The 12,536-nt window shown below is 50.7% G+C and overlaps 1 protein-coding gene across 5 annotated transcripts in view; it reads right to left on the bottom strand.

The window, feature by feature from the left end:
• TESMIN (testis expressed metallothionein like protein) overlaps window positions 1-12,536 on the bottom strand; it is a 40,440-nt gene that overhangs the window by 12,968 nt on the left and 14,936 nt on the right. For 4 of the 5 annotated variants that reach the window (XM_027045611.2, XM_053202810.1, XM_027045608.2 and 1 more), the window contains exon 7: window positions 11,133-11,204. The exons of the other annotated variant lie outside the window; for it this stretch is intronic. In XM_027045611.2, coding sequence (XP_026901412.2) covers window positions 11,133-11,204 — 72 coding nt within the window. The remainder of the gene's footprint in view (window positions 1-11,132; window positions 11,205-12,536) is intronic. 5 annotated transcript variants of the gene reach the window in all.

The raw sequence follows: 12,536 nt of genomic DNA, 5'->3' as shown, positions 1-12,536 counted from the left end.
CCTTCCAAATTCTGAAGAAAAACTGAAGTTGAACTAAAGTTGGAATCCAACTCCAAAATAACCATCTAGGCGTTGAGGACAGGCTCTGACGGGTTTAGACATGGGACGATCTCTCTGCACCCTCTCAAAGGACGCCCCGGAGGATGCGCTACGTCAAACGACGCACTGAGTCAAATGAGGACGACAAGGGGGATCCAGGAGCCGGGGAATCAGACTTAAGGAGGACACAGAGGAAGTCCTGGGAGTGGCGGCAGAGGGGAGTCCAAGGTCAGAGCTGCGCATCAGGCCTGGAAGCCACACTGTCCATGGTGGGAAGACAGTTAAATACCCAGAGCGCAGTTTAAGGTTTAAATAAGTGTCATGTACATAGAAAGCTGAGTACCAAGTATTAACTCAAGGGAAAAGATGAAGAAGGGCAGGAAAGGAAATTAATCAAGGCCCACAGAGGGTAGTGTTTTCCTAGTTGTGAAATACAAAGACTACGGATCTAACCACGGGCATCTGATGTCTGGGTGCGGGAAATGGTGGCGGGGAGCTGACAGGGTGGCAGGGCGGAAACAGCCAAATCCACATCTTCCATGGTACAGAAATGAGATTATTCCCCAGTTGAAAAGCCAAGCTTAGCAAAGCAGGTAGGTTACTTCCATTTATGGAGGCGAATATTAAAAGACTCTGTTAAAAGAGTCGAAAATTCCTGGAGGTCAGAAAATAAGGGACAATTATCAGGGAGCTACCATTCTTCGTCACGAGCCTTGTAGAATTATTTGGCTCTTTAGACTCCACGTGTGTTGGGGCACCTGGCTGGTTTAGTCAGTGGAGCGTGCAACTCTTGATGTTGGGGTTGTGAGTTTGAGCCCCATGTTGGGTGTAGAGATTACTTAAAAATAAAATCTAAAAGAGATAAAAATAAGGGCACCTGGGTGGCTCAGTTGGGTGAGCGTCCGACTCCTCATTTCAGCTCAGGTCATGATCTCACAGTTAGTGGGACGGGGCCCCAAGCTGGGCTCTGCTCTGACAGCATGGAGCCTGCTTGGGATTCTCTCTCTTCCTCTCTCTCTCTGCCCCTTCTCCGCTTCTGTGTGTGCTCTTTCTCTCTCTCTCTCTCTCTCTCTCTCACTCTCTCTCAAAATAAACAAAAATTTTAAAAAGGTAAAAATAAAAAAAACAAACTGTATGTACAATCTGAATAAAAATAATAACTAAATTCAAAGTGAAAAAGGATAAACTGAAAGACAAGAAATTAAGACCGAGGTGCATCATAAACAAAGAGATTAAAAATACAGAAAAAAAGGGGCGCCCGGGTGGCTCAGTCGGTTGAGCATCTGACTTAGGCTCGGGTCATGATCTCCTAGCTCGTGAGTTCGAGCCCCGTGTCGGGCTCTGTGCTGACAGCTCGGAGCCTGAAGCCTGCTTCGGATTCTGTGCCTCCCTGTCTCTCTGCCCCAACCCACTCGCATTCTGTCTCTGTCTCTCTCAAAAATAAATAAACATTAAAAAAAAATTTTTTAATACAGAAAAAAGGTTATGAGGAACGGTGGATAGTTAGGCCAGAAAATGGCAGATTAGCATTACAGGATGAAGAGACTGTGTGCAGTGAGGACACATGTAAGTGTTCCAGAACTGTCAAAAGTTGTGAATCCACTGATTTCAGAACGTTAGCGAACCCCCCAAAAGATATACACAAAGAAAAAACAAAGACGAAAGGGAAATCTTAAAAGCCCCAGAGAGGAAAGACAGGTTACCTAGATTGACAGTGTACTTTTGTTAGAAATCATGGAAAACAGTAGAACGATATCTTCAAAGCTCTGAGAGGAAAACTGACAATCTAGAATTTTATACCCAGTCAAACTATGTTTACTCACCAAGGTCCAGACCAGGCACATTTCATCTCTTGTCCTACATACTTTTCTGGGTGGTTTGATCGATTAACTCTTGCCCCTCTGCTTTTTTTAACTTTAAGTTGAAGATTTTTAAATCTCTGTCCCCAAACCTGCTCTGTCTCCTACCCTGAAATCCTTGTTTTCTTCTTCTGCCATCAGCATGAAAGGATTATCTAAATCTGCTGCTTGTTCTTCCTCGTCTCCCATTCACCCTTTACCCTACTGCCCTCAGACCTTCTTCTCTGCCCCACTGGCTCTCAGAGGCAATCAATGACCTCCTCACTGGAGATGCAAAGACCTCTTCGCTGCACGTTTGCTTCAGGGGCTGTAACACTCTTATGTTCCGGAACCGCATTTCCAACTTCCTTTCAGACGTTTCTACCTCCACCTCAGTGTCCAGCCTTAACTTGCAATCTTCTCCCACCACTTTCTGCTCAAGCCGTGCTCCCTCTCTGCATCCGTGGTGCCGTCTACCGCTAAAATAATCCTGAGTCCCTTCTGACAGTTACCTTTCTTTCTCTCTTTTCCCAAGGAGTTACCAAGTCTGCTGATTCCGGCTCAGAAATGTCTTTTTTTTTTTTAATTTTATCTTTATACAAGTGAATGACATTGGTTGAACAAAAGTGTGTTGGTATAAATATACACAAAGAAAAAAATTACAATCACCCAGAATCCCACTCCCTAGAGATGATCATTCAGTGAACGTGTTTCAGACTTTTTCTCTAAAACGAAACGTACCAAAATAAACATATGCTGTTTGATCACATGTTAAAGACAAACAAAAGCAAGGTCATATTCTATACACTGTTTCAGTGTGCTTTTATTACTTACCAATATCAGGAATCACTATGACAACTTGCTTTTACTACTTATCAATATTATGAGTGTTTCCCATGTAAAAAGATTCATACACCATTTTAATGACTGCAAAGTGCCCCCACTCTGTAGCAGCAGCATGATTTATTTAATAGTTCTCTTTATACTGAACGTTTAGATCAATTTAAAGATTTTGGAATATGAACAATACTCCAACAGTGGCACTGGCCCCCTTCTGTTCCTAGAACCCCGTATCCCTTCCCTGTCTTGCCCCAGGGCCTTTTCACCTGCTGTTTCCTCTGCCTAGAGCACTCTTAGCCACCCGCTTTCAATCCACCTCCACCTGATTAACTCTCCTCATCCAAACACCCCTCCCTCAGGGAAGCTTCTCTGGCTTTCACACTTGGTTAACTCCGCCCACCTGCACACACCCATTACTGCTCCTTTGCCACATTTTCCGTATTTCCACTGCGACCTTTATGGATATGATTATCTTATGCACGTCCATCTCCCCCATCAGGCTGTGAGTGCCAAGAGGGCAGGGACCATGACTATATTGTTCATGTTGGTCTTCCTCAGTCCTGAAACCACAGGCGTTCAAAAATATTGGTGGGATTGAATGAGTAAATGTACACGTCTGAAATGTCTCTTCATTCTCTGGGTTTTTCCTTCATTGCTACCCTCCTTGCCTTAGTTCAGGTCTTCCTCACCTCTTCCACACTCTTGTGATAGCCTCTTAACTAATCTCACTTTCAACTCCCTCCACCTTGGCCGTTAGTGCTAATTTCCTGAAGCGGGTATCAGGCAAAAAGCAGCGAAGAAAAAGCTGTAATCCGAGACTACAAAATCAAGTGGTATTGTGCGTTCCTGGTGGGAATGTCAAACGGTACAGCCTCCGTGGAGAATCAGTATGGCAGTTCCTTAAAAAGCTAAAACACAGACTTAGTCTACAATCCAGCAATTCAACTTCTGGCTATGTAGACCCAAAAGAATTGAAAGCTGAGACTCAAACAGATGCTGGTACACCACGGTTCACAGCGGCATTAATCACATTAGCCGAAAGGTGGAAACAACCCATATGTCCATTACCAGATGAGGGGCTAAACAGAATGTGGTCTATTCATCCAGTGGAATACTACTGAGCCTTAAAAAAGGAATGGAAGTTAGGGGCGCCTGGGTGGCTCGGTCGGTGAAGCCATCGACTCTGGCTCAGGTTATGATCTCATAGTTCCGGGGTTCGAGCTCCACGTTGGGCTCTGTGCTGACAGCTGGGAGCCTGGAGCCTGCTTCCGATTCTGTGTCTCCCTCTCTCTCTGCCCCTCCCCCACTCATGCTCTGTCTCTTTTAAAAATCAACATTAAAAAATAAATAAATAAAAATATTTCAAGTGAGTGACACCAAAAGTGCCTCATACCAATTGTTGTAGGTGCATTACAGCAGGTGCAGAGGGTTAATCTAAACCTTTAAAGGCATTTCCTAAAAAAAAAAAAAAACAAGAAAGAATGAAAATAAATAGGCAGTTAGGGGGCGCCTGGGTGGCTCAGTTGGTTAAGTGTCCAACTTCAGCTCAGGTCATGATCTCACAGCTCATGGGTTCAACCCCACCCCCCCCCTCCACTCCCCTCGGGCTCTGTGCTAACAGCTCAGAGCCTGAAGCTTGCCTCGGGCTGACAAAATAGACAAACTCCTCATGGGAAAGATCGAGAAGGAGAAAGGGTACAAACAAATGATAGTAGAAATTAAAACTAAAATATTAGAAAATTTACAAGATACATGCAGAGACAATTTTTTTTAATGTTTATTTATTTTTGAGAGAGACAGAGTGTGAGCAGGGGAGGGGCAGAGAGAGAGGGGGACACAGAATCCGAAGCAGGCTCCAGGCTCTGAGCTGTCAGCACAGAGCCCGACGCGGGGCTCGAACTCACAGACCGTGAGATCATGACCTGAGCCTAAGTCAGACACCCAACTGACTGAGCCACCCAAGCTCCCCTTTGCAGAGACAATTTTCAAAACAATGTAAGAACATATAAACAGGAATATGAGTAGATTTAACATTTTAGAGAATTCAACAATTTTCAAGAAAAATATAAAATCTTAAAATGGACTCAAGAAGAAATAAAGACCGAGAGAAAGCAATAACCACGAGAGAAAGTGGACTGAATAGCCCATCCCCTTCTCTCACTCCAACCCACAAAGACACCCAGCCCAGATGGGTTTTTTTTTTTCCAATGTTTATTATTTTTGAGAGAGAGAGAGAGAGAGAGAGAGAAGGCACAAGCAGGGGAGACGCAGAGAGAGAGGGAAACACAGAACCTGAAGCAGGCTGTGAGCACAGAGCCCGATGCAGGGGTTGAACCCACGAGCCGTGAGACCGTGACCTGAGCCAAAGCCAGACACTTAACCGACTGAGCCACCCAGGCGCCCTCCAGCCCAGATGGTTTTATAGGCGAAGTGTAATCAAACTTCAAAGAACAAATAAATGCTACCTTACCCAGGCTTTCTCAGAGGCTTCACAGAAGAGGGTGGAGTGGGGATAGGGAAGCCCGATAATGCATTTTGTTAGGCAATATAAAATGCTGGTGCTGACACTACAACCAAAGTTTGAAAAAAGTGGGAAAGGAAAATTGTACCTCTACCCGACTCAAGAAAACATGCAGTCAGTCAGTCCTAGGCAGAATATTAGAAAACCGGATCGTGCAGTGTTCACAAAAAAAGGTAAAATCAGTACCTTGTGATCAATTTGGGTTCACCCCCTAGCATACAAGGGTGGATTAACATTAGAAAATTTATTATAACAGATGATATTGTAAGATCAAAAGAAGACAACAATGATCATTGCCATAAATTCAGGGAAAAGCCTTTGATAAAAGTCACCGCTCATTTATAAGAGGAGTAAAAAAGAAAGCGTGTTATGAACCAGGAAGAGGAGACCCCCCCCTTAGACGGACACGGGTGTGGGGCAGAGAAGCAATGTTTCCACGGTAACCACTCCCCCCTTATTCTACAGCAACACCAATTCCAGCCGAGCACGTGGTTGGCTCCACTCAAGACGACATTTCCCAGCTTCCTACCGAGCTTGGTCTGAGCACGTGATAGGTTCTGGCCAACGGAGCGTGAGTGGAAGTGATTTGGGCCATTTCTGGTTATGCCTTGAAAGGTGAGAAGTGTGCCTGCACCCTCCTTCGTCTCCCCCAGTGGCTGGAATGAAGGTGAAGGTGAGGGCTGGGGCAGCCGATAAGGGAGGTTAACACCCCAACGCTGACAGCTGCCGCACGAGCCCCGAAATGACTCAGGTGTACGTCTCAGGCACGCCTCGGGTATACGGCCTCAAAACCCTGAAAAAAATATCTTATTTAGGGCAAGCGATGTTGGAAATATTACTAGTAAAACCAGGAGCCAACTAGTAACCACTGTGGGCACTTGCCTTCATCGCGGTGGTAGAGACCCTCGCTAAGAGGATAAGGCAAGAAAAAGGAAAAGAGTATAAAGCTGAGGAAAGATGTCATGGTCATTATTTGAGGACAAGATGAGTGTTTAAATACAAAAGTGAAGGAAATCTACAGACCAATCCTTACAACTAAGAAGTGGGACCCACGCCTGGAGCAGGACCCAGACCCGCACACAGACACCAAACCCTGACAACCGACGGGAAACCCCTGCAGATCGCTCGGGACTGTGTTAGGGCTTTGCAATAAATGGTGCTAGACAATTAATTGCACATATGGAAAAAAAAAAAACGAAATCAGATTCCCCTACCTAATGCCATTCATAAAAATCAATTCCAGGTGCATCAAGGTCCCGATGGGGAAAAGCGAACCTTTAAAACTTTAGGACGAACTCTGACAGCACAACTAAACTTGGGGTGGGGCCTCTGGGTGGCTCAGTCGGGTAAGCATCCAGCTTCGGCTCAGGTCACGATCTCGCGGTTTGTGAGTTTGAGCCCCACGACGGGCTCTGTGCCGACAGCTTGGAGCCTGGAGCCTGCTTCGGATTCTGTCTCCCTCTCTCTCTGCTCCTCCCTGTTCACACTCTGTCTCTCTCTCTCAAAAATAAATAAAAACATTAAAAAAAATGTTTTAAACTTGGAGTATGTCTGGACTTCTTGGACAAGAAGGCAGTAATAATAAAGACAAGTGACAATTTTGACCGCATTTAACTTAAAACGCCTGTCCATCAGCAGTCAGTGCTGACGTTAAACCACGTGTACCGAATGCTCGGTAGACCTCAGACCTTACGCGCAGTCCCCGTCTTCGTGAGAAGTACAACCGTCCGTGCCCCCCTCCGCAGGGTCAGAGCGCCGTCTGGGTTGAAAACCCCATGTGTTGGGTCAGGACAAATACCTCGGTGCCCAAGTGAACTCCCACTCCTGTTCTCGCCACTTATGTGGACCTGCCCATCTATGCAAAATTGCTTTGCTCTCCAGAAAGGCCCGGACCGGTCTGCCCAAGTTGGCGGCAGCAAGAGAGCGGGGGAAGCGTCGTCCTCTCTGGTCTGAGGCTCCCCCGCTCGGCAGAGTCGCTCGACCCAGACTTCAGGGTTCCGAGTCTCCGGTGGCAGAAAATCGGACTGCCGGCTGGCTGACGGATGGATGTGGATGGCGGTCGTTGGGAGGGCGCCTCGTTCCTAGGTGGTCACGCGTTGTTACCACCGTCGCACGCGGTCTACGTGTTCTCGCTCTAGGGACTTGTAGCGTCCCCTCTTCCGGAGTCGACTCTCGTTGTTGCCTAGGAAACCACATCCATTGCCCCCAGATGAAGTGAGGTGGCCCCTCTTCTGTCCGCGAAACCCACGGAAGCAGCACCACCTGTTAAAGACGCTGTTCTCGAGGTGCTTGGGGGCTGGCAAGACGGCAGCCTGTCAACGCTTTTGGGTAATCCTACTCCGTGGCCTAGGGAAGGGGATGATACTGTTCAAGAAAATACCTGAGCTGCCCTGTGGTGTGTTCACTTCCCAGAGGCACCCTGTATCCTAGAATTGTGGAGTCTTAACGTGTTTGAAAAAATCTAAGACAACATACGTTCTAAACTTATTCTTAACTCACTGGCCATCCTGACAAATTCGTTAAAACACTGGCATTAAATATCTGAAACCTTTTTAGGGGCACCCGGGGGGCTCAGTCGGTGAAGCGTCCGACTTCGGCTCAGGTCACGATCTCATGGTTCATGGGTTCGAGCCCCACGTCGGGCTCTGTGCTGACGGCTCGGAGCCTGGATCCCGCTTCGGATTCTGAGTCTCCCTCTCTCTCTTGCCCCTCCCCTGCTCACGCTCTGTCTCTCTCTCTCTCTCTCTCTCTCTCTCAAAAATAAATGTTTAAAAAATAAACATAAATAACTAAACAAGCTTTTAAACCTTTTTAGATGCACATCTGAGCTGGTAAGAAATTTAAGGAAACGAGGAAACCCCTCAGAGGCCAGAAAGTAAGAGACACAAAAATTCAGCAGGGCAAGCTGGAGCTGACAGCGTAGGGCGTCTGCCGAGCCCGACAGGCCAAGGCTTTGGTTTGAACTGTTACGAGGAGGGGCGAGGCGGGATGACCACGGCGGTGGCAAACACTTTAGGAGCATGTACAGTACCCCAGCCGTTTCTCTAAGTGCTTTACGTATGCGAACGCACAGCCCAGGGCACACCCAAGGCGGTGGGGGTCAGCTCCGAGAGCTACACAACGGAGGAGCAAACACGAACTTTCTCTGAAGGAACGGCCCCTCCGGCCAACCTCCAAGAATCCCCACAGATACCGTCCCAATGGGTATAATCCGCGATGCTTGAAAACCCACCAAATACACGAGGCAACAAACCAGGAGTGAAGAATCAAGAGAAGGAAGCACCAGCAGCAGACAAGCAAGGACTCTATAAATATTAGGATTAGGAGTTATTACATAGAGATGAAGGAAGTATTTAATATTTTTAAACATAAGAGAAGGAAGCCAAAGCACCGGTCAGACACACGAGACTGTACGAAACGACCCCGCGGGGTTGATCTTCTAGCCACAAAATTCTAGCTGATTTAGTTCATGAACCTGTTTAATCAGAGACAAAAGGCCATTTGAAAACCCAATATGGAGACTGCCGATCTGGGATTAAAATCTTGATTTAGTTTTGTTTTGTTTTAATTTAGATTTGATTAGTGGATACTATAAGTGCTCCCAACAAATCCCACCCGGCATCTCAGCACAACTTGAACTGCACCAAAGGATACTTAAACAGCCTTGTTTGGATTTGCTGATTCATTAAAACTGCCCTGGAAAGCACCCGTACTCATAAAGCCCGACTGTGCTCAGGACACAGGAAGACAGGAAGAGACCCTCCGTCGTCCCTGACAGCTCCCCTCCTTGCTCTATGACGTCGTCGTCCAGAGGCCCAGAGTTCCACACTTAGGCCACTGTCTGCATCAAAACATCCTGTCATCCAAGTGGCTTTCACAACCAATGCTCTTATAAACTAATTACGAGGCAAAATCCATGCCTGAAATGCGTTACAAGAAATATTTAAAAAGGCGTAGGTAGGGGCGCCTGGGTGGCGCAGCCGGTTAAGCGTCCGACTTCAGCCAGGTCACGATCTCGCGGTCCGTGAGTTCAAGCCCCGCGTCAGGCTCTGGGCTGATGGCTCGGAGCCTGGAGCCTGTTTCCGATTCTGTGTCTCCCTCTCTCTCTGCCCCTACCCCGTTCATGCTCTGTCTCTCTCTGTCCCAAAAATAAATAAAAACGTGGAAAAAAAATTAAAAAAAAAAATAAAAAGGCGTAGGTAGCAGCAACGGAAGAGTAAAAGGGAACTACTTAAAAAAAAATCACGGAGCAGAACACGGATCAGAACACGGATCAGAGTGCCAGGTGTTCACTTCTGCTGGAAATAACGTCCCTTCCGGTGCCCATCACGCTCACATCCTCTATCCAAGGGCCCTGGCCTCTCAGCGCGGAGCTACCGAGGGAGCTAAACCCCCCCCCCCCCGGTCAGAGGGCGGGGGACCTGAAGCACGGCGTGGGGGCTGTGAGTCTCTTGCACACGGAGGAAGGCAGTGCCCACGTCCCCCGGGGACAGTGCCTCCTTTCTCTGGACAGCACTGGACACACTCTGAACCTCCTTCTCCTTTGTTCCAGTGCTGACCACGCCCACTTGGGGCGGTAAGTTCTTTCTTTAACGCATCAGTCGCCCATCAGTCGGGAAAGCTGCTTCCAGGCGAGAAGCTACTTCTCTGGCCTTCCGTCGTGAGGTCATCAGTGAGTTAAACCCTTCTCGGAGCCTCGCCTGACCTCCAAGTCCTCAGGGGTCCCCTCACTTCGTCCCCGGTTGTCGTCTCCCCCTCGCTCCAGGCCCCACGGGCCATCTGGCCTCCCCGGTCCCCAAACAAGACTGCAGCCCGGCCTGCCACCCTGCCGGCCCTGTCCGCTCCACACGCCGCCCCGTGTCCCGCACGCGTCAGCCGTCTCCGTCTGGGCAGGCCGCTGGGCTCGACGGCGTCACACGTCCCTCCCTTGTCCTTCCTCCTTGCCCAGGGCCGCACAGCAGTGGTGCCCCGCGTCCGCGGCGTTCAGACAGGTGTGCGACTCGCATCCGTGGACTAAACCCGCGGCACCTCAAACGCTTGCCCAGGGACGACCCTAGACCTCGGCACTGCCTTCTGGAGAATGAACTGCTCGTCAGCGAACCAGGTTTCTCGCTCTTGTGGACTTTTACCCCCACTCGTGCGTCCCCAAGTCACCGTCCCGTCAGTGACTTCAACGAGAGCGCTGCCAGGGGAAATCACGGACAGACGGTGTCAGACACGCGGACGGGGGTGGTTGTCCCTCCAACGTGTCGCTCAACCCTAAGGAGGCCATCAGGGCAGAGACCGGGCACAGCTGGGAGCAGGGCAGACACCACGAGCAGCGTGAACGCGTGGCAGGGCAGGAGAGGATGCCGGGGCCACGAGCTGCCAGCCGCAGCGACGAGGTCCGCCTCCTGTGTCAGCCACACTGTCCACCCCGGCCCACGGCTCTGCCGCGGGACCCGCCCCGCCGCCCCCCCGCCCCCCACCCCTGACCGAGGATCTTGCGAGCTGGCCTCCCCGGGGGGAAATGTTTCCGAAAATTCAATACTGAGTTAACCAGTTCCTCGAACCGGTAAAAACCAGGATGCGGAAATGTTACGGTTAACGCTCAGCAAGGGGGCCGCGGTCGGCACTCGTCCGAGGGGCAGACGGGGAAACCAAGACCCGGGGAAGTTACAGGCGGGGTCCTTTCCTGCGCATTGGTCCAGATAATCCCGAGACCCGACGCGGGCTTATGCGGGAAGCGCGACATCCCTGTGGCTCTGGCCCACAGCGAGCGTGGGGACGCGGCCGTTGGGGCTCAGCTGGGCGTGCACCCTGCGAGCCGTGAGGCACATCTGGACTCTGCTCCACTTACTGGCTTCTAAACAACCTTATTTCTATTTAATAATGAAGGATTTGTGATTACTTACAATTTCAGACACTGGGATTTGGTACAGTTACATGGCTTTTTAGACTTTGTGTCCCATGAACTAAGAGTTACTCTACAAAGATTAAAAAAGAAAATGTATTCAGATCGTTACTCTTTCAAAGGAGACTTAGCTAAGCATCTGGCGTTTTTGAACAGAAACTGAAAATCGCAACAGCAGACAGCTATCGGTCTCAGTCACTGGGGCCTGATCACAAACGGACTGGCCTGCCCATTCGCAGGACGGAGCCGGCCTGGCCGGTCCCAGCCCGCGAGGCCACCTGTGCAGCCGGGGGCGCGGAGCGGGTCCCTCCCCGCGAAGACTTCGGGAGCTCCTTCCCTCGATCTGCTTAAACCCCGACTGTGTGGGGCCCCTCGCACCAAACAGCTCCTTTCACTGTGTGCCTCCCAAAGCCTGAACCCCGACGGATGATATGAGCGAGACGACAGGGAAGCCATCATTTCCTATTGTCCCCGCGGTGTTGGGGCCGTCCGCAGTGTCACAGCAAGCGTGGGTGTGCCTGCCGTGTGGCTGCTAGGGACCTCCCTCCTGACTCTTCTGGGGATTAGCCCGGAGGCCGTCTGCAGGGGCGTCAGAGGCGAGGCTAACGTGTCCTGGCCGCCGCCAGCCGCGGGGGGCAGCTGTGGGTGCGCAAATCGCAAATCGGGAGCGGTTCCCGAGCGCTGCCCCTGACGGTGCTGCCCCCTCTTCCAGTGGCGTGAGCTGTTTCACCACCACGGCGTGGACACCAGCACCTGCACAAGAGCCCCGGCCGCGATGGGGCTGTCCCGGGTCGCGTGCACGCCCCTCCCCGGGGCCGCGCGCTCCCCGCGATGGCGCGGGCAGGCTTCGCTTCTGCGTCCCCCCGGCTGCTCCGGTCTGGGGCTTCCCACAGGAACTACACAGCAGGTGCTCGGCACAGCCAACGGTGGCCGACAGTCTCCTGCCACCACACGGCACGGGGACCACTCTGTGCCCTTCGCTCCGTGGCTACCGCACTCTGCCCACTCACACACTCAACTCCGGGAGTCAGGACAGGACTGAGGCCCGTCCCGGATCCCAGCGCGTGTGCCCTGGCCGGGGTCCCTCCTGGCTGGCACGCTTCACCCGGCACCCCTTGGCCCCAGCAGCCTGCCTGTCTGGGCTTCTGTTTCGTGACACCCCTGCCCCACACTTGGTAGCCGGCTCTGGGGTGAGCTGCTAATTCGTACCTGCAGAGATCCCCCCATGTTTAATACAATGCGCCCAAACTGTGTCCTGAATGCCACATTAACTCATTACTCATCAAGTTTACTCTTCCCCTTTGCGGGCAGCACACTTGCCGACTTCTGTCCCCACGGGTGCCCAGAGGTGGCAGATCTGGCCGTACTACGCCCTGGCCTGTGCCCCCGGGATCGAACGGGGGCT

Source organism: Acinonyx jubatus, chromosome D1 (assembly GCF_027475565.1).
Source record: "Acinonyx jubatus isolate Ajub_Pintada_27869175 chromosome D1, VMU_Ajub_asm_v1.0, whole genome shotgun sequence".
Lineage (NCBI taxonomy): Eukaryota > Metazoa > Chordata > Mammalia > Carnivora > Felidae > Acinonyx > Acinonyx jubatus.
The sequence above is the reverse complement of the archived record's forward strand: the minus strand, read 5'-3'. Positions and strand labels throughout refer to the sequence as shown.